This window comes from Drosophila biarmipes, chromosome X (assembly GCF_025231255.1).
Source record: "Drosophila biarmipes strain raj3 chromosome X, RU_DBia_V1.1, whole genome shotgun sequence".
NCBI lineage: Eukaryota > Metazoa > Arthropoda > Insecta > Diptera > Drosophilidae > Drosophila > Drosophila biarmipes.
The window spans coordinates 14,846,791-14,870,967 of record NC_066611.1 but is presented as its reverse complement, the minus strand read 5'-3'; the positions used below and the strand labels follow the sequence as shown (position 1 = coordinate 14,870,967).

The window sequence follows — 24,177 nt, the reverse complement described above, 5'->3', positions numbered from 1 at the left end:
AGTTGGCATTCTATTCCATTCAAAATCAGTCAATTGAAAGATTTCGGCTCTGCCCTCAGGCCAACTTCAAAATTATAAGCCAATTGCAGCAGTCTTCAAGGGGCTGAAATTCGTTTAAAAAATATATCAGCATTCGAATTGCCGAATTAAATTACATATTTTTAGCCACACTTTCTTCTATTCTAAAAATAACCTTGAAGCCTAAAATCTCTATCTCAAGAAATGGTTTTCCTTCAATTGTTTTCGAACGATTCCCGCAGTTTTCAATTCACTTTGCCCCCACTAAATTCACGTGTTGTTATCCTCACTTTGCCGGCCATAAACAGATTTGAAATCACTGCCGATCGAATCCCCGCCGGATTGAGGGCGACTGCTTAAATCACCCGGATTGGAGCGGCATTTTACGAGTGGATTGAATCATCCGGGTCAAATGGAGACGTGAAGGACTTACGGGCTCCGCGAGGTCCTGGGGACTCTAAAGGAACCAGGACAGCACGGGGAAAAATCTCTCATAAATGTATTTAAAATATTAATCTTTTTATAATCAAGAGTGGCTCTTGGAGAAACACATTTTTAAACAAGCAATTATATGAGATTTCATTTTTGGGAGTTCCTGAATGAGATTGAATTTTTTGGGTAAGAAATGGGACTTAAAAATTGTTAATTAAATAATTATCTTTGATCAAAATTAGTTGACAATTTGGTTTTTTTAAAGCACTTGAGATTCTCAGGATTTTTTTAAACTAAGATTTGGGACTGAATTCAATGCAACTCCCCAAAACATAATTTTTATGAAAACTTTTAATATATTTTAAAAAAATATTCCAAATTTGTAGAAATTTCAAACATGATTAGGATTATCTTTTAGTGTAAGATTTGAAAGTGTAGGATTTGGGTTTTAAACTCCTCCAGCCGCCGCAAAATATTGTTTTTAAAAAGCTTCATAAATAAATTTAGAAAGAAATATTTTTTGTATAATATTTATAAGCCAGCAAGCACTCGAAAGTAACTTTTAGAATTTCCCAACTGGCATAGGATTTTCTCTCCGTGTGGGATTCGGGGCTGGATTGGATTTGAACGCCCCACTTGGGCGCTGACACAGCTGTTAATATAAATTCCCGCTGTCTGTTGCGATTCGCTTTGGCAACGATTTATGAAAATTGAAGTCTTTGTTTTATTATCCCGGACACGGCCGTGGATGGAGGTGGACTCGCGGGCGGAGATGGATTCCGAATCGGGCGCGGAAGTTGGGAGCTCAGACTTTTAGGTGGAGTCGGAACTGGAGTCGCGTCCTCCTTTGTTGCCATTTGCTCAATATTTTATGCAAAGCAGACTAGCCCTTGCGCCGCCCCTTCAGCGGCATTGATTTACAGGCAAAAGGTAGCAGGTTATAGTAGGTTATAGCAGGTTGAATGGCTGGATGGTGGATGGCGGATGGTGGATGGGCCCTCCCCAGAGCGACCTACTTTGATTTCGTTGGCCGTGTTTAGAGTTCATATTTGTGCGTTGTCGATTTTTGTGTAATGCCCTTCGTCGCCCTGTTTTGTTTGTTTTTTTTTTTTGCCCTTTGTTGGCTTCGATTTGGCGGTGGCACCTCCCACCTTCCCCGAAATTCCCATTCGAATTGCTGGCCATAATTCAATTTTAGTTTTAATTTCCGCCCTTGGGCGTAAATTGCATTTGCATACTAATGCCCCAGGGGGTGGCCAGCGGGTGGGTGTGTGTGTGTGTGTGCGCGCGCGTGTGTGACAAGGACTCAAATTTGGAAAATCAAATACGCAGGCCAGATCCGCACAGGGACCGCACACTTGGAACGCATTCGGTGAGAGAGACGATGCCGATGCTGCTGCTCCTGTTGGCCGGGCAGCTCCTGCTCCTGCCCCTCGTCGCCGGCGGCTCCTGCCGGGAGGCGCAGCTCTGCTGCACCGGCCGCGACTCGTCCTGCGTGGTCCAGAAGGCGCCCATCAACGCCATCATCGAGGACCTCAGCGACAAGCCCTGCTACTGCGACCACGCCTGCCTCAAGCTGGGCGACTGCTGCGACGACTTCAAGGACCACTGCGGAGGTAAGTGCCTCTCATGGGGCTCAATTGCATAATATGCTTATTTCTAATCTCGGGTAAACAGGAGGGGATATTTGCACTGATACTCCTGCGGTGTCCTTTAGCAAAATGGGTTTATATGCATGTATTTTCTATGTTTGCCTTTGGTTTTGGCGACCTTGTAAGAAGTGCTTAATAAAGATAAAGCCAAGTTTATTTGCTTGCTTATCTTGAGGTCACAATGCTTAATTGGTCTTTCGTAAATCTTAAAATGACGGGGATTAATACTTATATTTCTATCCTATTTTTTATATATATTATTATATTTTATTGATATTTAAAGGAACCTTAACTGCACAAAACTCTTAAAAAGTTAAGAAGTGTAATAGACAGAACAAGTTACAACTAAAAAGTATACTTAATCCAAATCTAGTGCAAGCCCAAACCAAGTTCATAATCCCGAAATCACAGTTCTTTATAATATTAAAAATAGCATTAATTAGCATTTTATTACTCTTAAAGTGACTAGGAAAATAATACTTTCTCCATGAGAACATACAAAAATCTTAAAAAATCTGTATAATATATTATTCTGTTGCTCTTAACATGATATATAATATTTATATTTTCTTCGATTTTTATTTGATCAAAAATTCTACTAGTAAATACATTAAATTTTTTTATTTTTATTTAATTTACATATTTTGTGACTGATAATTTTCCTTCTTTTTTATTAAGAAAGTTAGAATAATTGATTTGTTTATAATGCATTTTCCCAAAGCTCTTGCCCATTTCCGGCGCTTATCCGAATAAAGTTGCAAACAAATTTCGCAAATTGCGAATTTCGCCTCAGATTAAACGGCGCAACAGCGACTGTAATGATGGGCAAGTGCTGAAATCGAGTTTGGCGCAGTTTTGGGGGAGTTCATTATGCAGGCCTAAACTTAAGTGATGGGCAAACTATACATATGACTCGGTGAGATTCAATGCGAAATCCTCGACACGGGCTGCAAGTGGGGTGCGGGATCCAGGGAGGGCACATCCCAGACACACTCGTACGCAACTAGGACTGCTGCGGTCGTAAAAAGGCCAACTTAATGGCCACATCCCGGGCTAAGAGTCTGCATTCATGGCTCGTTGGGTCCACATGGCCTGCGTGCTGCTGTGCGTGTGTGCACAGATACAATTTGTTCTTCTGCCTGCCTCCTTTCCGCTTTTTTTTTTTTGTTTTTTTTTGTTTTTTTTGGAAAATACAATAGCTAAAGGGCTTTAATTTTATTACATACAGCAAATAAAGTCAACGAACATGCGGCGGCCTTCCAAATTAAATAAGACGCCGGCACGAGAGAGAGACAGGGACTTGGGCTGAAGTTGGAATTTTTCGTGCCACATCTGCGGCTACAAGTTGAAAGATGCCAGAAATAAAATGAAAGCGAGACCAGCCCAGAAAACAAAAAAAAAAAAATAAAGGCAAACTACGAGCACTGCTGGGAGATCCCCAATCTGGAGTTGGTGCCGCGGCAGAAGGCGCCGCCGAAAGTTTACTTAATTTTGCATTAAGTTTGATTTCATTCCCCGGCACTATGGGCTGCCAGATCCCCCATGCCCACACCCATGTCCCAATTAAAAGTCTCCATCTGGCAGCCGGAAGCTGCCATAAACACGGACGTAGACAAAGCCGGATGCGCCGAGCACGGAGCTGGAGATGCGACGAGGCTCGCCAGACAATGACACCCATTTGATTTGTCTGCTGACTGACTGATTGGCGTGGGGTTGCCGGGATACTGGGCCACAGGGATATGGGTGTACGGGGATTCGGGGTCCAGGGATGCCACATCACCTCTTAAGGAAGGGGGAGGCCAAGGCCCGCGAGAAACCCAAGCTGTCTGACAAGTGAGTGGTAGTAAATGCCTGCCAAAAGCAAGAACACTTGTGTTTCGACTGGGCACACTGAGAGAAAGCAGAGAGCAATCACAAATAGCAGGCAGCAGTTGAACCCAAAGAAAACCTCTCCAAAAAGTAGAGATTGAAGTGCAAGTTTGGCCTTAAATTAAATTAAAATGTATATTTATTATACAAGATATGGATATTTTTTTATATTAATTATGATATAAATAATATTCATAAATACAAATTTTTATAAGAAATAATTAAAGAACATATTTCTGAATTTTAGTTTATTTCAATTTAAAAAACCTCTCCAAAAAAGTTGAGATGGAAGTACACATTTCCCCTTAAATTAAATAAAAATGTATATTTTCATAAGATAAATCAATATAAATAATAACAAATTAATTATTTCATAAGAAATAATATTCAATATTAAAAATTATTATAACAAAGTATTAAACAAAATATTTATGAATTTTAGTTTAAATAAATATCCAAAAAAGCTTGACCTTAAATTATATTTAAAAGTATATTTTCATAATTGATGACTATAAAAACTTCTAAATTAAATACTTCCGAAAAAATATGATTCAATACTTAAAGTTTTTATAAGAAGTGATTAAAGAAAATATTTATGATTTTCAGTTACATTTTTTTCATTAATATGTTTAGATTTATCAGTGTTATTAATTTAAAATTATTCCCTTACTTCGAACAGCTAGAACGTTGGAAGCACAAGTTATAAAAATTTATTGAAACTGTTTTAAAAGAGCAGAGTTATTTGAATAACTTTTGGGCAAATTTAAACATAAGCAAACGTTTTGTGGATACAATAGGCATTTGAATAAATTCCCCTTAAGCATCTCTGAATTTCCTAAGCGCTCCTTGAGACTTTGCTTTTATTTTACGGCTGCTCGGTCGAGGATTAAAGTTGAACGTCTATAACTACCAATTAAGTTGGTAAATATATAGTCCTACGAACATGCGGAGCCCAGACAGCCAGACGATGAGGAGGAAAAGCAGATGTGTCTGTGCAGAGTGGGGAAAGTGCGTATGAAGCGATAAATGTCAAGTTAAAGAGGAAAACACGGCGCGAGGGCTCGTAAAGTTGCCGGCCAAAGGGTCCGAGGACTGCAGGCACAGATACAGATGCGGATACGCATCCGGGGGATAAGCCTCCGCTGGCAGATACATATGCTCGCCTCCGCCGGCGGCTCAATCAATCAAATTCGTCTTTGTGTGGCCATGAATGGGTGTAACTATGGCGTATATTGATGCCAAATCGGTAGCCGCAATATCCATATACATGCAGACCATCATTCCCGGCCATCAGGGCAAGCAACAAATGGTCAACAAAACTGTCGACCGGCCATTCATTAGAGTGCCGAGCGGGGCCAACTCATCAAACTCCCATAATTCACGCTAATTAGTTCGACGACGGGCAACAGGCGATGTGCCGGGGTGTCCTTCGTCCTGCGTCCTGCGTGGAGCACATCCTGCCCTGCACTGCCACGGGTGTTCCCCTGTTTTTTATGCCCGCCTCCTTTTTATTTTCGCTCTCCGCGCGTAATTGATGACAACCATTTGAATGTGTCTGCCCGTCTCGGTCTGCGTGACCTTTGTCCCGGGGAGCACGGCAGTCGCCCCGCGGGGGTCCTCGTAAAACAGTTGTAAAGGCTGAATGAACAAACCAACAGTCTCTGCCCTTTGAAAGGGATTAAATAATTATTTTTCTATGATTTTTACAGCAGGAGAACTATTTGTAAAAGGGCTTGGCAATGTGTCAAATGAGAATGCTAATGGGACCTGTGGTTTGAATTTGATGATTATTATTTTTTAAATATTTTTAGAATGCGGTCTTATTGTTTTTCTAGGGTTTCATATTTTATTTAATCAATCATTTATATTATACATGGCAAAACCTTTGATGGTATAAATATTTTGGTGGCTAAAATAAACTTAACTTTGAGAGCTGCGGTATATATTTATATTTTCTTTGATTTAAAATATTTATAAAATATTCTTAAAGAATAATGCTATATATTATAGTATTTTTTAAATAATCTTGAAAAAAATGCTACATATTATAATATTTTAAAAATATGTTTAAAAATATGTTTTCTATATATTTCTGTAACCGTACAATTAAAATATTTTTTAAAAACTTAAATATTTATAACATATTCTTAAAGAATAATGCTTTATATTTCTGTAGCCATAACATTTAATATTTTTTAAATATTCTTGAAGAATAATCAATTGCTTTCTTAACATGGTAAAAATCTTTTAATAGTGAGGCTTATAAAATAATAGCCTGTAGTGGTCAATGAAAATCTTAAAGTAGCAGAGTAACCTCGACCTCCTCTTTAATTTTCCTCCAACGAGTTGGCCAAGAAAACCAGTTGAAAACCTGGAAAACATTTGCGTCAGGACTTATCCAATCAAATAAATCAGTTGGAGAAAGGGCAAAAGTAAGCCACAATCCTGCAGATATTTTCGTGCTTCTGCCAGGAATCCCCCATCCCCCATCCCCCAGGATGCCAGGACATCAGGATGATGTTCGGTTGGCGGCTTAAAGAGATCATCGCTCAGGCGATCCGAACTTTCGACAGTGTAATGGCCCATGGGGCGCTGAAAGCGACTAGAACTGACAGCCAGCGGGCCGTAATGAATGGAATGGCTTTCAAAAACGGATTTAAGTATTAATTATAATCAAACTGTCAGCACACTCATGCGGCGCAGCCGAGGACGTGCGAACAATGGAGGGTCGATGGGTCGCTGGGTCGTTCGGTTGGCAGTTTCTAACCCCGAGTGAATACATATTTTGGGGCGGCACGGCCCGTGTGCGGGCTTAGTGATAATATTGTAATTATGTTTAATTGAAAGGCTCACAAAGTGCCAAAATGCCAGGCCCACACACGCGCGATAAGCGATGGGCCTGGCTGAACTAAATAACCAAATAACCAAATACTTGGGCCAAACTTTGGGCGGCTTATCAAATTCATTTGGCGCCGATTAATCGACCCATCAACTTATGGGCCCCGTCAGCCAGCCGTGGGTTAATTGCCATTATGGACTCGTTTTCGCTGGTTATTGCCGCTGTAAACAATCGCCCTGACATGCAGTTAACATTAATTTCGAATCCCCAGGGACATGTCTTGCGGGGCCATTGTCTGCGCTCATTATTAAACTTTAAACACTTGGCGTAAATTAATTCCACTGCTGTCCTTGGCTATTCGTATGAGTTTTTATGGCCAGCAAGGACTTTGGCAAACTTTTATGCGCTGGCTTGCGTTTTTTATGCCTCACTAAGCTTTTATTTCTTAAAGTGTTCTAAGACGGAGCTCCATTTCCATTAGCAAAAATAAAAAGAATTTACTCAATAACTTATTTTGTTAGAGCTTTTGATCCCTAGGCGTTAAAAACCGACTTAAAAAAGCAAAAACTTGTCCCTTAAAAATCCTCCAATGCTTTCCATAAAATACTTTCTTTAAAAAACCAAGGATACCAGCTTAAGCCCTTCGAAAACCCTTAATTGGTTTCTGTGACATCCTAATATCTTAAAAATAAACAAGGTGAAAACCTGCAATGTGTGCCTGTTTATTTATGATACTTACTGTCTAGTCACCATTAGTTTGCCCACAAACCCCGGGGAGCTTGGCCCTGCATTCAATTTCGCGATATCTGATCCTCTGGCCAGCGCCCCATAACTAATAAGCTGAAACTATTGCGACAGTAGTGGAGTGGTGACGGAGCACTAGTGACTGGGATCTCCATGCCGGCCCCGGGGTCTCAGCCTCCCAGCATCCCAATCCCGCGATGACTGGCCCCCCTTTTTTTTTTGCCGTGGCCTGTGCCGGGTCGCTTACTCACCTTTTGCGTCTGTGTCAATGTTGATTTTTTGCTACTTGCGCTGCCGTCGTTGCCAACGACAGCAAAGTCAAACCCAATTTAACAAAAAATCAACGTGAATGTAAATTGAAACTCGGGCTGACTGCTCCACATTCAGGGCACAAAGGGGGCGGGGACAGTGGGATATGGGGACGCCAGGACACCGGGACATCGGGACACTGGGACACCAGGACACGGCACTTAAGCCGGCGAACTGCATCACTTCTGGTCCGATCCTTGGCCGCCCTTTTGAGCCCCTCACGCAGCCCAATGCCACCTTCCCCCGCCGGCTGAGTGAGTGTGCGTTAAAAAGCAATTTCTTGGCTCGTGTGCGAGGATGATGGCGGAGCCCGGTGCATTATTGCCGCCATCTACCATTCCCCTGCAAGGGTTGCCTGCCGTAACCCCTTCTGGAAGCCCTCTCCACTCCTTTTTTGGCATAATAAATGATGTCAAATTAATTAAATCGGCGACATTCGCTGACTGCAAAGGAAGTTGCATGTTTGTTTGATGGCCAACGATGGCATCCGAATGGATTGCCGCGGTGGAGCTTGGGCATCCGGTTCCCCATGTCATCCATATCCAGCAACCCACCCCCATATCCTGTTCGACAACGGCAGCGACAGTGTCTCGATGGCACTTGAAATCGGATATGAGCGTGGCTCAGATTAAAAGAAAATTTTGTATGAATTTAATTAAAGCGAGAGGCGAAAAGGTTATCCGGCACACACGATCTGGGGGGCAGAGGTGCTCGATAAGCCTTGTTCCCGACCACTTGGCCCCAAAAGGTATGCTACGCTTTTAGCTAGTTCCGCTGGTCGTGGCATATCGGCACTTTTCCACAATTTCCCGGGGCGATAATCTGATTTTGAGTGCTTGGGGAAGCTAGATAAAAGAGTTTTAGCTGCAAATGCTGTGCTATACACTTGTTTATGTAAAATAGGAGGTATAAGGTATCTGATAGAACATTTGTTTATGTAAAAGGCATATTCAGGGAAGTGGAATTTGGAATACAAAAGAGATTATACTTTCACCAGATTCGATGGATATAAGAGGAGGTCTTACAATATTCTCTATAATTTAGACTCATTTGTGTGAGTGTGTGGTACGCTGTGCGTGTGGCGGAAGAGGCTGAGCAGAGCTGTAGGCGGTAAGCCGTTTAAAACCTTAAAAATAACCACGTTTTGTGTTATTATATAAATATTTACAATAAATATAACATATTTATTCACGAATTTATAACAAATATAACTGGGTATCAATAATTCGCAACCCCTTGCCTGTCCTGCTGCACATTGTTTGACTCGGCAGCCGCTTAATTGGGAATTTTCCTTAGCAAATGCTTTGACTAATGAGTTTTTGAGCAAGTGGGCAAGACAAAGGAAACGGAAATGGCAGGCAGGGGCGGAGGGGGAAGGAAAAGGAAAATGACTGGAGCGGAGAGTGAGAGTGAAGCGGAGATGAAAAAGCGAAGGGACGAGCGAAAAGAAAGGCAATGACAATGCTGAGCAGGGATTGAGTTGGCCAAAAGGGAAAGGGAAAGGCGAAGGCGGAGCCGGGTTTTCCGTCCTGGCCAAATAAAAGTCGGCCGGCAAATGCGCACACACAAACCACCACTACAAAAGCCAAGAACCCATACAGGACATGACCTTGAGCCACACACACACACACACACGAGCACATGTTGTTTGTTGTCCCCTTTTGAGCCCACATTGTTGCTGTAGTTGTACTTGTAATTAGTGCATGTTACATTTGAAAGGATATTAATTATTTTGATGGCGTGCAAGTCCTGCCTCCCCCCCGTTTGACATTTGGCCCCACATGCAGCATCCCCATTAACTGACCCACTTCCCACGTAACTACATCCGGAAGCACGGAGAGCACTGCTTTTGAGCATTATTTTCATTAGTTTCGTTTTTCTGGCTTCCCGCTCTCTCACTTGTTTCGTTATTCGCTTATTTCGGCTCTATTTCCGTTTCCGCCCTGGCACTGGGCCAGGATGTCAGGCTGGCCAGAAGGCCCCGAGTGCAGGCTGCTGCAGGGCTCCAAGGAGCTCGAGAGTCTCCAGAGTCTCCAGAGCACGTTGTCCTGACACGGAACTGGGCCAAAGTTAATTAGCCAGAGCACCCGAGTCACATGTGCCCGCCAAATCACTGACCAATATTGTTTTCGGGGTCACAGGAACAAGGGAAAGTAAAGGATTCAGCAGGAAAGCATTTATTTTGAGTCCTAAACGTGGCAAAACTGATTAGATTTTGAGGCTTCGATTGGTTTTATTTTTTTGGGCTAAGCCTGAGATATTTAATGGTAAATGGTTGCTATGGTAAATGGGATATTTTTCACACTTTAAAGCTTTATAAAAAACATAAAATTTAATTTTGTTTAAATTTATTTTAAGACTTACTGGGTAGGAGCCAAAATGATTGCTTTTCTCATGATATAAATATATTTTTTTAAAATTGTTAAAAAATCTGAGACAATTGTTATGGTATTATCTTGATTTAAAAAGAGTTTTGTAGGGAAAAAATATTGGGAGAATCTACTACAGTACTTGATTGTTTTTAGATATCATATATAATATTTTTAATAAAGCCCATCTCCCGGGGGCATTGAAATTATTATATTGATATCAAATCTCTCCCATATACTTTCCCAAAGAGGCTTTTAATTTCTGCCGCGGATCTTCAATGAGCAAACGCCATATTTGTTGTGTGTTCTTTCGGGAAACTCGTCGCGCCAGGCAATCAGGCAGCCAGCCACTCTGGCTAATGGCCTTTTTCTGTTCCAGATCCCCTTTGAAGCTCCCGTGGCTCGGATGCGGACGCGGATCCGGATCCCGTGGCAGACGAGAGTGTTACTTATTTGCATCGCACTTGTCATAACATGCACAACCTACAAAATTAAAAATCCACACCGCAATGGCGGAGGCAAACAGAGCGGGATGAGTGCGGGTATTGAGTATGAGTGTGCCATCTGGGTATATGAGTGTTGAGTGTATGGGTGCATGGGTGTGTGAGTGCCAGTGCGGTTGAGTGGCGAAGCGCGATAACGATAACGAGTAAGGGAGGGCGAGTGCCAGCAAAAACACACGAATAATTGTTACTCAATCGCAATTGGGCAAACAATATGGCGCCCGCCGGCGGAAATGCCACGTTTCATTTGCACTCCCCGAACAATTGGGCAAACAGTCGGCATTCGATTCGATTCGAATCGAAATGATTCCATCCCAGTCGCCTCGCTGCGATGCCATTTCAGTGCAGACACAGGTGAGTGTAAGCGTACTCAGAAAGTTATTAATTATAAGAAAGTGCTCTGCGGGCGTCGCAAATATCAGGAATTTCTTTTAAAAATTTGTATTTTGAGTCGGATATTGTGCTATACACCTATTCATATTTTTAACATTTTAACATATCTGGAAATTCTAATATTCATAAGATTAAAATCACAGTTTGCAGTGGATCATATTATATAAATATTCTTGTATAAAAGAATGGATATATGATAACTAATCTTGAAATAATAAAATACCAAAGTTGGATATTACACATTTCATATTATTTATTATCATTTTTATATATATTATATCAACATTATTGTAGAAAGGAAGAAGTACATAACTTTTAATATAAAAGTTATAAATTACAAAGGGACCTTTCTAAGTTTTACAACTAAAAACTTACAACATAATTTGTAGTTATCAACGAAATAATTAATATTATTTCAAAACATTTGGCTTCTTAGCTTCGTTTAATTTCTTCAAGTGTCTCCTCATTTCGTACTTACTCCTTATCGCCATTTCAATTGTTTCCCAGATAGTGATCTCACCTGGGAAACCTGGATAGCCTCGGAATATAACTATTCAAAGTGGTTTTCCCCGCACTTTTCCCCTCTAATGGGATGCAAGTGGCGTGGGGTCGTACTTCTTAGCCTTGGCAGCCATCAGCTCTGTCATCGGCACGTTTGAGTGCACAGGGGCGTCGAGCGCCGTCTCTTTCTGGCCACCCCCCCTCTAGCCGTCTCTTTCTGGCCAGCCTGGTGCCGTCTCTCTCTCTCGAGTCTTTGCCCTCCTGCAGTGATTCCTGTTGTTCGAGACCAGCGATGCGTGGCTGCTGTGATAAAAATAACCGAAAAGTGTCGCTCCAGACGCCAGAGAAGCGGAGAAATGGTGAAATGGAGACACCGAGCAAAAGGATGCATTCTGGGCAGGATTTGCTTTTTCTCAGCCAGTGGTTCCGTGTCCGGGCTCGAGTCCGGGTCCTCGGTGCGGCATCCTGATTAGGAATGTTGCAGCCAACAACTGTGCAGATCTCATTAGGCGGAACACTCGTATTTGGAGACGCAATCGTCTGGATGAATAATTGAAGTGCCCATGCCACACCAGTCGAGGTGAGCACCAGCCAGCTCCTCCGCCATCCGCCATCCGCCTCCGCTTTCGATGGATAGCAATAAAGTTGCCGACTCGACGAAGTCGCATTAATCATTCGCATGTGTGGCACACTTTCTGCGGCAAGCGGGCAAACAAACTGGCACACGAGCCGGCAAATTGGGATGCGGCATTAAATTAATTGAAAACATGCTCGGATTATGTTTGCCCAACCTGCGAACAGCGGCTCGGCTCAGTCGATGATGGATGGAGATGGGGCGCTGAGACTGGGAGCTGGGAACTGGGGAGTACAGAATCCAGCAGGCGAAATAAATGATGGCAGGCTGTGGGAAAGTGGCAAGGTGGCAAGACAAGCACAAGTACCAGAGCAGGAAACAGATCAAACGAGTCATCGCTGACAACTGTCAACCGAGAGTTCATAAGGTTAGCCTGGTCTGACTTGACCTTTGCTCCAAAGTCAGCCTCCCCTGAGTTTCGGACAACAGAATCTGGTCTCCTGATTTTTCTTTTAATTTTTAAATCGCATTTAAAGGCATAGAAAGCAGGTTAAGCCTCATAAATAATGTACTAAGCAAGAGATGGTTATTACACGGAAAAAAAAAGTCTTAAAACGCTTGATGTTGTAAATTTGATGTTAGGGTATGGTATTTCCTTGATTTCCTCTTTCTGAATACACTCTCAATTTGAGAAGAGTTAAAAAGAGCGAGACAGCTCTTGAAAATACTCTTGGTAAGAACGAGACGACCATACTCGAAACTCTCTGAAAGAGAAAATCAGAGAGTAAAAAGCAAAATGGCGAATGAGTATTTTAAGAATAAATACTAGATATACTAGATTTCACGAAAATTATGTTCTTTTAATAATCAACAATTTGTTCTCTGTATCTAAAACCCTTCAGACCCCAGATTAGCTTATGTGACACTTCCTGTAAACTTTGAATTTCCGAAACTTGTAATGTTTCCACCCCCTCCTAACTTTATCTTGTTTTATTCGAAACAACAGGGCCCAGAAAAAAGCGTGAGCATGACTCGTTAATGGACAGTGGCTATAAATAAGCAATTTTCCCGAACGCCGAAAGGAAAAGGTCAACTCGGAGAGTCTTAGCTGATTAATCGCGAGGCGCATCTAAAGCGATATAAAGCTAATTCAGCAAAGTGACTGCCCAAAGTGAAAGGTTCACAATTAGAGGCAGAGTGTCCCCAAAGCCCTTTTGGCAATGAATCGGAATAAATTGCTGGAACCCATCTCCGTTTCCAGCTCCAACCCCATTCCGCCATGTGATCCGATCTGCCATCTGCGTCGATTCTCGCACTTTTAATGGCCAATCCCGCCGATGAGTTGTGGAAAATCACGGGTAGTGCGTTGGGCTTGGGCAGGGGAATATTGAAATGAGGCGCTGCCTTCGGGAAAAAATATGCCCAGTCAGCCATCTGATGGCCTGGGCCAACTGGCCAGCAAATTCTCACCAGCTGCGTGACGTGGCTGGCCAAGATGACCCTCCGCCCTGAAGACACAGACATCCCGTGCCTCCGCTGGCAGCATTTTCCATATATTAAAAAACATCAAAATGCAGAATATCGTTAAGCGAGGAGACCCACGAACGGGGCGACACAAAAAGTGGGGCCTGAAAACGAGCCAAACTACCGATAAACAAGTGAAAACAAGGGGAGCAGGGATACCCTATGAAGGGAGCTGCCTGCTTCGATTATCACCGATAACTGGTTATCGAAAATATATCAAAAAATCATTTAGTACAGTTAATGTATAGTTTTAGGTCCTCCAACTCAAAAAAAAAATATTAAAATATCTCAGGCTTATTTGTATCGAAATTTATCCATCTAAGCATATTTTAAATATTTGTATATTTTTTAAACAATTTTTTCCATTATATTATAAAAAGAATGAATGAAATCAAACGTAGTTAAATGCTTGAAAAATTAATTTACATAAAAAATCTAAATACAACTTTTTAACAAAGTGTCTTATAAGTAATATGTCAAGTTAAGCTGTGACAAAAGTTAAGGTTCCCTAAAACAATATCTTCTGCGGCCTTTGAAGTAGACTCAATGCCCAAATCCTCTTGACCGCAAAACTTGTTTTGGGGCCACAAAAAATCCGGACAGCAAAAAATGAGTGACCTTTGGGACGACGTTTGTTTCATACATATTTCCAATTAGCATACGCATAATGCCAACTTTTCGGGGCCTTTGAGGTCAACCACATGGCCCAGCCGATGGACAGCGCGGCGAAGGGGTGCCGAATGGCTTCCTACATATTTATTGAATGTTTTCAGAGCAGCAAAAGGAATAACACCCGATATGCTCGCACATGCACACACGCCCTGAATGCCCCTCGACCATCCTTTTTCTCGCAGTGCCATTCTTGCATCTGCAACGGCATTTTTATGCAAAACAACTGTTTGCTGTCAGCAGCACAACGGGCGTCGTCAGCGGCCTAAGGGGGGTCGGTTTGGGAGCTGCCGCTCGAAGGGGGCACAAAGTTAAAGGGGGTGGCTCCGGGCCAGCGTCGACAACAATGCCAGCTTTAAAGTGAGCAACTTAAAGGCCAGCAATGCCTTGGAAGAAGTCTTTAAGTTATTCATAAAAAAATAATCTGTCAGAATCCAGCTTTGTTACTGACCCCTAAATAAGTTTCCTTGAGTAAATAAGAAATTTAACAAAATATGTATTTTTCTTATACTTTAAAATGTAACTTCCATAAATAAATATAAAAATAAAACGTTTTACAATTTTGTAAGTTAAGAAAATGATGAAAATTATATATGCCTTCAAAAAGTAATAAAAACCTTCCATGAATATTTCATTTCATACATCAATACAGGAAGACTCATCAAATTTAATTTGCCTAAAGAAATATAATCTCTAAAATTGTGTATCTTTTATAAGTAATTTAAATATGTTTAACAAAGAAAAAAGTCCAAAACTGAAATACCATAAAAAGCAAGAAGATAAACCAAATAATAATTCTGAGAATTAATATTTTCATAAATTTTAAAGAAATTATTTATTGATAAAATAAGGGTTGTATTTGGAATTAAAAAAAGTAAATATATATATAAATATGTTTGAATAATTGCTTTAATCAGCCATGAAGAAAGAAAAAATATTAATAACCCATCTTTTCTTAACCAAAAAATTAATAAAATTGAAAAGGCTTACAAAAAGCATGGAGATGAATAATAATTATAAGATTTAAATATACCTTTTCTTATATTTTAAAATATCTTTTATTGATACAAAGAAATATTTAAAATATTTTTAAATAATTCCTTAAATCAGATATAAATGAAAGAAAAATCTTCACCTCCACAAGCAAATTAATAATCCATCTCTTCTATGGTATGCAGAATTATTAATAATTTTCGATTGGCATATACTGAAATTTCTTCCCTACGCAATAAATATTTAAAATATCGCTGCAAAATGTTGTTACAAAAATATTCGAAATATTTATACCTTCGAATAGTTGCCAGAGTCAGTCATGAATGTTTCCTTTTGATATTTTGCCCATGCGAAAACGATTTTTATGGGGCAAAGCTGGCTTTCAGCTGTCACTTGCACGCACAATCGAAGGCTTTGCAAATATTTCATTTGGCCATGCGAAATGCCCAAATTTCGGATGGTCGGGGAGGTGGCGAGGTGGTGAGCTACGAGTCCGGCCAACATCGTTGTAATTAATTTCCCAATGTTGCCCTTTAACTTTAATTTGGCTTATTTGTTTGTCGGGCTGGGCCTGCCGCCCCCTGGCTCTGCACGCCCCTGATTATCTGTTTGTCTGTCTGTGCATTTTGTAGTTCGCAGTTTGCAGTTTCGAGTCCGCAGTTTGCCGTTCGTCAAATGCAAATATTATCACATGTCGCATGAATGGACATTTGCATAATGTGCCATGCTTAGTTTAGTCAACATTCGAATTAAGTTATACGGATTATCATTATTGTGTATTATTGTTTGCCTTTCCTGCCCGCCTGCTCATTCCCCGCCGCTTTGAGAGCCACTCTTCCCCAAGCTGCACTGAATTGAATGCAAAATATATCATTAGGGGACGTAACAGTCCGGCAATTTGCTGGCAAAGGTATCCAATGGGTTGGATTGCCGAATGCCGAAATGTCACTCCGCATCGAAGCTCCCTTGGGTGAATTTAATTAAGTGATGAACTGGCACTAAATTCGCATGATATTTCCATTGTTTGCTTGGGTTATTTTTGAGGAAATCTAAGTTTTACACATTTAATTGATGGCTTATCATAGTTTCGGCCTTTAAGCCTCTGTAATTGGCTCAAATGTGGGGCACAAGGCACTTTGGGCCGAGTTGCTCGGCCCATTAATGGCGGAAGTGCAGAGGCGAGGGCTGTGCGCATTAAGCGGCTTATGCTAACAATTAAATTATTATAAGCGCTGCAAAGCAAGGCACACAAAATCACACATACGCCCTGTGTGCCCTGCTCCTGGGCGAATGTTGCGCATACGCAGCGTTGTGCGGCGGTGCTGGTGGAAAAACGCGGCCAACGTCAAAGGCAAATGGCTCAAGTGGCGGGCGTTGAGAGGGGGCTTAGCCATTGGGTTCATGGCCAGAGCAAATGTTGAGCCAACCCTCGCCCCCCCAGTGAATGCGTGTGTGTTCGCCTCTAATCAATTCGCTTGGCTCGGAGTTTTTCCTTGCCATGTGTGTTTCGTCTCGGAAAAGTATGCTACAGTCTGTGACGCTGAGGGGGAGAAACCAAGAAGCAGGAACACCTTCTGACATTTATCGTGGCCCCGGCGCCCTGCCCCGCCGAGAGCCACACGGTCTTCAGCTGATTGTCAGCGTTAATGATAAAAGTTTTAGCGCTTTAAACTTGGACGGGGGGACGTGGGGGAAAAGCAGGAAAATCCAAGAGCAATCTTCATCTTCATTGTCACCGGCACACCGAAGCGCAGAGACCTCGCATTTTGTTACCAATTAATTGTTTACCCTTGTCAGTCAGTCGTCACTTGTCCTCCACATCCTCCTGCTCCTCCTGCTCCTCCTGCTGCTCCTGCTCTTTGACTTCCCCCATCCACATCCACATTCACGACCCACGTCACAAGTGGGGAAAATCGTATTTGTTTCGCCGCCCCTGCTCGCATTTTGTTTTCATTCGGTTTTGTAATGGTCATAAATGACTCTTGCCCTGCGTATCGGAAAATCCAGCCACAAGGCCATCCATCACCAGATCAGCATTGAGACATCAGCTTATGCCGAGAGATTTGGGGCTGCGGTTGCAGATGGATGGCTGCAAAGTTGCCTCGAATTGGATTCGGGGCTTGGGATGGCATGGGGCAGCCTTCGAGTGGAATTGAATGACCTGCGTGCGGAGTCACATCCATCTCGGTGGCCGGGTAATATATTTTATATTTGGTTTTTAATTCATTTGCGGGGTAATATTGAATTTGTCAATGTCAATTTTGGTTTTGACAGAAATTTGATGCGGTTTAAATACTCTGAAATTGTATAGCTTTAGTCTTAGTGGCATAAAATACTTAAAATAAATTTATATAATATGATTAATAGATTTATTTTATATCTTTACTCCAATATTTGTCAATTAATTCAATCAGCTTATAAATATTTTTAAATGAATATAATTTATTCTATGAAGATTTAAAGTTGCCATAATTTTTTACAGCTGTGTCGAAGGTCTTAGTCCTACAATTTTGTAATTTCTTTCAAAACATTTAACATTTTTTTTAAACACAACACACTGACTTTAACCAATCTGTAAGCATGGCCTGCTAATCCAGTTGGGCAACTGCACTGCCCTCCCCTGGGCGCACTTAGCCATACTTTTCACTCATTAGTTTCCTTGGGCGGCCCCTTTTCGAGGGCTGCCTGCTTATGAGCTGCACTTCTCATTTCCTGCTGCTCCTGGTTTCAATTTCAATTAGTGCCCGCATGGGCAGAGTCCTTGGTCCTCGGTCCTCGGTCCTCGGTCCAGAGTCCAAAGTCCGAAAGCTGGAAGCTGAAGCCCGAAAGTTCCAAATCTGCTGAATGGCAGCGAGACGGCCACAAAGCTGCCAGCAATTGCGATAAACATCTGCACACATCCTGGGGCAGCCTGCACCGTCTTAGTATCCGCATCTGTATCTGCATCTGTATTTGTTTCTGTATCCGTTCCCACATCTGTAAATGTATCTGTATCTGCAGCTGTATCTGCTGTATCGCCAGCTGCAGCTACATTTGTATCTGTGGTTCTGCAGCACTCTTCATTTGATTCCGTTTTGGTTTCGCTTTTGCGGTCTGTGGCCAAAACTTCCTTCTGCTTTTTAATTTTTTTTTCCCCTGCTTTTACCATTTTTCCCTTTTTTTTAACCAGAATTTACGGTTTGGCGAGGGACGCCAGTGAACATGTGTAAATTTGACAGTTAAATAAATGCTGCCACCCCCATCTGCTATAAATTTGCGGTGGAAAGATTAAGCTGTTTGATCGCAAAATCAACAGCCACATAAAACGGATTAAAAGTGAAATGCACTTTTTATTGCGCCACCGATACCACCGATAGAGATGTTTATTTCTATAATTTGTGCCAGGATATCGGGCAGGAATCGCACGGGAATCGTAGAGGAATGGCACTCTGATTGCTTTCTGTGGTGTCCATTTAATGTGCCGCCCCGGAAGGGTGCTCGGGGGAGAGCAGCTGCTGATTGCCGGACAGTGTGTCATGCCGATAAGATATTGAAGGGTGACGGGTCATGGGTGACGGGTCACCCCCTGCCGGGGCTGTCATTATCGAGGCGAACTGCAGCCGGGCAGCCGCAACTCTTCGACTCATTTCGGCCCGACTCCAATTGAAAGCCAGCTCGAAATACTGACAATTTGTGGTCGAAAATACCCGAATGGCCCACTTCTGCTGATGGCCGTTAACAGCCCTCATTGGCCAGGGATATGGAAAATAATTGCAAGTGTTTTATTTTAATCACATTATATTAAAACTCTTAAATGGAGTGGCTGTGGTGGGGAAAAAATGTAAAACCAAAAATGAAACCAATGAGCCAGATGGTTTTTCAATTCCTGAAGAATACTAAATGAGCTATTGAGTGAGTTTTTTATTTAAATACCTCAAAAAAATTAACTCAAGTAATTTGATAGGATTCCCTTTTAATGAAGTAATTGATCGTTTATAATGACTACAAAGCACATATTATTTTATTTATTTCTCCAAATTCCTAATAAGAAAAATCGCAAAGCTATAAAGTTAAATAAAATACCTTCACAATAATAATAATTAAGCTAATAATTAAATAGTGTTTTCTTAATCTGATTTTATTGTACAATGGTATTTATTCACACAAATGGTTAATTAAATACCTATCTAAGCAGCTTCAAAAATTCAGTGCCCAGAAAGTATTTTTTCACCAATAAAAAACCCTGAGCAATTTAGAATTCAATTCAAGTACCTATTAATGGCTTAACTTCGATAAAGTAATAATTAAAGAATTGAAAGCCTTCCTAAAATGTATCATTTTATTTATTGCAAGAAAGCATACCCCTGAGAAGTTTAAAAAGCACTCTCAGCCGCCCGAAAAATATGCATTTCCAAACGATTTTCCCCCTGGCAAACCCACCTCCCGCCGCTTAATCCGTCTTAGTTGAGCCACTGGAACGAGGGCTAAGCCAAACAGTCGGGAGGAAAGTTGAATGCATAAATCATGGATCCCTCGGCCGATTCCCCCGGATGTTATCATCTGCGTTTCTGTTATCATTATATACAGATTTACATAATTTGTGTTTATATTTTTGCCATCTGCACTGGCAGTTTGTCCGGAGAAAGCCGAAAGCGCAGCGGGGCAGGCCGGGCGAAAGGCAGTTGATAAACATAATCAGAGCGCTCGAGAAAATAACAAGCCAGTATCTGATGCGAAAGTAAGGAACTCTCCGGCAAAACTTTTCGCCGAATTAAAAACCAAAACAAAACGAACCGGGAGGAGACACAAGAAGTTGCTGTAGTCAAAGTTGGGAGACATAAAACAAAGCCGGAGCGGCAAAAATGTGTTTACTATTGCCGCCCCGCGGGCTGTTCAAAAACTGCAACCAGGGGAGCGCCAGAAATAAAAAGCGGGAACAGCCAAAAAAAAATAGCCCAGAAAATGGGGGAAATTATGAAAAACTTTGGACGTTGCGATGTCAATTTGATTGCATTTCAGCGGCTTGTTTGCGAGTGGTTTCTGCCTTTCGGAATGCAAACTAAAGTCTCGCAGATATCTGGTATCTAAGCCTGGTGAAAAGTGAATTTTTTCCGGGCAACGGGAAGTGCTGCTCAAAAGTCTGATTGAAAACCCTGGCCTCGGAGATGGGTTGATTAATGAAATTAGCATTAGCCTTAGCAGCAGCATTAGCCGGCGGAATTGCCAGGCAACGCTTTTTACATTTTATTCCCATAATCTCTGCATACTCGGCAGCCTACACTGTGAAAAAGAAACTTGGAAAAATGTATTCAAAATTAAAAAAAATATATTTTTAATTTTGTTCACATGTTTTGGTGATTTTCCAATCAATAAAGAGTTTAAAAGTGTAACATAAGTTCTCTTAAATAGCTTTAAAAATATTTTATTCAAATACATCCCTACGAAATTTTCTACTCTTAACAAGTTTAAATTATAATTTCCCAGCCATAAGTTCAAGTTCAAGTTTTTGTTGTAAAACATACTAAAATAGGTCTTTCTCAACAGCAATTTCTTTAATTTTATTTAAATAATTCCCTGATAAATTCGTTAAATTAAATTTTTATATTTTTCCAACTCGAAATAAATTAATACAATAATTTCCATGCCATGAGGGAGTTAAAAGTTGTGAGACAAACTAAAACAAGTCTTCTTTAACAGGAATTTTATTTATTTTATTGAAAAAATCCCAGTTAAATTTCCAACTCTAAACAAATTTAAATTATAATTTCCATGCCAAAAGGGAGTTACAACTTTAAATATTGGTTGTAAAACAAACTAAAATCTCTTCTTTAATAGTTATAAAAATATTTTAAGGAAATCTTTCCCAAAAAAATTCAACAAAGTAAAATGTAATACTTTTTCTTCACCAAAAAAATTAAAATTAAGCAACTATATCCTTTTTGAATCATACCTTCTATATCTTTGATAAACCTTCTGTTCAAAAAGCTTAGCCATGATTGCTTTGCTTTGTAGCTGTGTCTTTGCCATTCTGGCGCAGAAAATTCAATTCGTAAGTGAAAATTATGAATTTATCAAGAGCTGAACACGATTTGCAGCCAAAAAGTGAGGGGGTGTGGCTCACTCGGAACTATATACGTACGTATTTATGCTGCTCGCATGCTGAAAGGGACACAGAAAATCGTAATCCAAAGGCAACGAAAAATCCGCATAATAATGGAGATCCGCTTGTATGCTCCGCCAGTGGAATCTGTTGCCAGGATATCCACCTTCCGCAGCTCCTGCTCCCGCTGCTGCTCCGGCTCCACCACCTAAGCCTTGGTTTGTCACTGCCGGAATGTAGGAACACATGCGGGGATAAGTTGAATGTATCTATGCGGTATATGGGCAAAGGAATGGAGCGCAGGACGCGGCAACCTCATGAATATTATTACGCATACGCCCCGTGCGCCGTTACGTTTTACGAAGGATTTGCCGGGAATTGAATGCGGATTCCGCTTTAATAATACAAACGCACAAAGCGCCCCGATAAATGGCAACTATTTAACTAACTTGAACTTGCAAATTGAGGCTAAAGTCTGGGGCCCAAGACGAAAAAAAACGAGCGAAAACTTTTCACTGCCCATTGCCAAAACAAGTGTCAAGTGGTCAGACAGACGGAGAAACGGAGTCTGGAGACTGGCGACTGGCGATGAGAGGGAAAATGAAACTATAAACTGTTTTTGAAAGAGCTTCATCAAAATTTATGTGTTTGCCGTCGGAGGGGAGACAAAGTTGAAATGAAATTTTGTGCCAGAGGAGCGCAGGCAGTCAGACAGTCCTTCAGTCAGCCAGTCAGCCAGTCCTCCAGTCGGAGATGGAGCTCAGACTCAGGAGCAGACTGCATTGAGGGACAAGGTGTTGACGGCTCTTTTCCGTCCACTTGTCCTCCTAAGCCTCCTTGCCCTACTCCCGACCATATTTCATACAGATATATATATTTACAATAAAGTGGCCGGATATATGGGGATCGGACGGGAAACCCGATGGAAAGGATTACGGGGACGTGCAACGCACAAACTGGCTTATTTATTGCGCTCATCTCAATTGGCCACTCGTGGGGGAATGCATCCGCATCCGCATCCTCATCCTCATCCCAGATCCTGTCACAGAAGCTGCGAAAGCTCCTCCGGCGGACATCGCCAGTAAACAGAAGAAATATTTGAGCAGCTCTCTGGAAATACTTACCCCCATTGGACTACAGATTGGTGATTTATCTTGCTGCCCCAGCATTGCTTTTTCGCCCTTACAAAATACTTAGATCATTTGGAGGGCAATGCAAATTCGTACTAGGTTTAAAGATTTATAGGTTTATACAAAAACGTTAAAAAAAAAAACACTGGGCTCGTCCGGGAATTGAACCCGGGACCTCTCGCACCCGAAGCGAGAATCATACCCCTAGACCAACGAGCCTCCTGACGTTCCAGATAGGCCGGAAAAATAAGGGAAGGGGGAGGAAAACTAAAAACATCCCAAAAATGTATTTCTTAGTCACCAAAAACTTATTTGTTAAAATCGATTAAGACGATTGTGGAAAGCTTAAAATGTACCATAAAATATAAACAAAAAAATTCTAGCGCTTCCCTTCTTAAAGATTAAAAAAAATGTAAATGGGATTTTGTTTTAATTATCAATACTCATCTGCATGCCAAAAATTGGTAAAATCGGATTTCGCATTCAAAAGTTCTAAGCAAATAAGGAAATAAATAAAGAAGTCGCCGCTAGGGGGCGCTGTTGCGAGTGTGCAATTATGTGAACAGTCGCTTTTCTGCTTGCATAAATCCATCTCTCACGCACTCCCACTGAGAAAGGGGTACATCCCATGTACTGAAGATTATTTTATTTATTAAGCCATTTAAAAATAAATTACCCTAAAAACGCATATAGCATTTTCTGTTAAATTTATGGCTTAATCTCTATTACAACTATCACTGTAGCTTGATAATAAAAGTCAACAAGAAGCTTTAATGAGGGAGCTAATAGAGCCGAGATTACAGCATCTTTGAGGGGGGTTAATTAGCCCACCTTCCGCACACCTAATGAACTTTGTGACATTCCAAATCTTCGGATCCGATTCGCAGCGTGCTGGTGCTTCAACCGACTTTATGTTTATACCCGCCTGAAGTCGGGGCTTACTGCTGCAATTCAAGTGCCAGTCGTACTCTGACGAGGGCTTTTCGGGGGAGTGCTGACAAATGCGCCCAAGGTAGTTGACAATGCTCTTTCTTCACCCTTTATTTCGGCGTTCCCAGTACTCAGCTCCCCGCCTCCCAGCCTCCTGGCCCACTGCCACTTCCACTTCCGTTCTGCTTCCGTTTCCGCTGCTTTAGAAGCAAACGTTGCTCATCTTCGCCGGTTTCTGTGGATTGTGTGGGCTGTGTGTGTGGGGGGGGGCATGGGTGTGGGTTGAACCCCCTTCGTAACCCAGAGAGTGCCATAATCATCGTTCTGCCTGCGGCAGTTTATTGTGTCGCCTCGCACTGACTTTTTATGATTATTGCGCCAATGTCTCATTCGGGGAGCTCCATCTTGCCCTCCTTGGGCTCATCCCGACCATCCCCAGCCCAGTGCCGGCTTCTCCTCTGTAGTTTTATGTGCTTATGTTTTTGGACGTGTCTGCTTTCCGGGTTTTGTGTGCTGTTGTTCTCCCTGTAAGGCCCAGTGGAAGGGCTGAGCTTCTCCTCCTATATCTCATGCTGGCTCTCAAATGCTCTTAATTGTCGATGCAACCTGTAAAATTTGTAATTCCTGAGTTTCGGAAATATTTAAGAGC

The 24,177-nt window shown here is 41.6% G+C and overlaps 1 protein-coding gene and 1 non-coding gene across 3 annotated transcripts in view; one reads left to right on the top strand and one right to left on the bottom strand.

Annotated features, from left to right (window-relative positions):
• The window catches only part of LOC108025912 (uncharacterized protein DDB_G0284311), a 97,346-nt gene that overhangs the window by 8,447 nt on the left and 64,722 nt on the right, over positions 1-24,177 (top strand). Inside the window, exon 2 of one of the 2 annotated variants that reach the window (XM_017096597.3) lies at positions 1,783-2,066. The exons of the other annotated variant lie outside the window; for it this stretch is intronic. Within the exon in view, the coding sequence (XP_016952086.1) occupies positions 1,835-2,066 (232 nt within the window). The 5' untranslated portion in view covers positions 1,783-1,834. The remainder of the gene's footprint in view (positions 1-1,782; positions 2,067-24,177) is intronic. 2 annotated transcript variants of the gene reach the window in all.
• On the bottom strand, positions 22,746-22,817 carry Trnap-cgg (transfer RNA proline (anticodon CGG)). The gene has a single exon. It is a non-coding gene; the product is annotated as a tRNA-Pro (tRNA).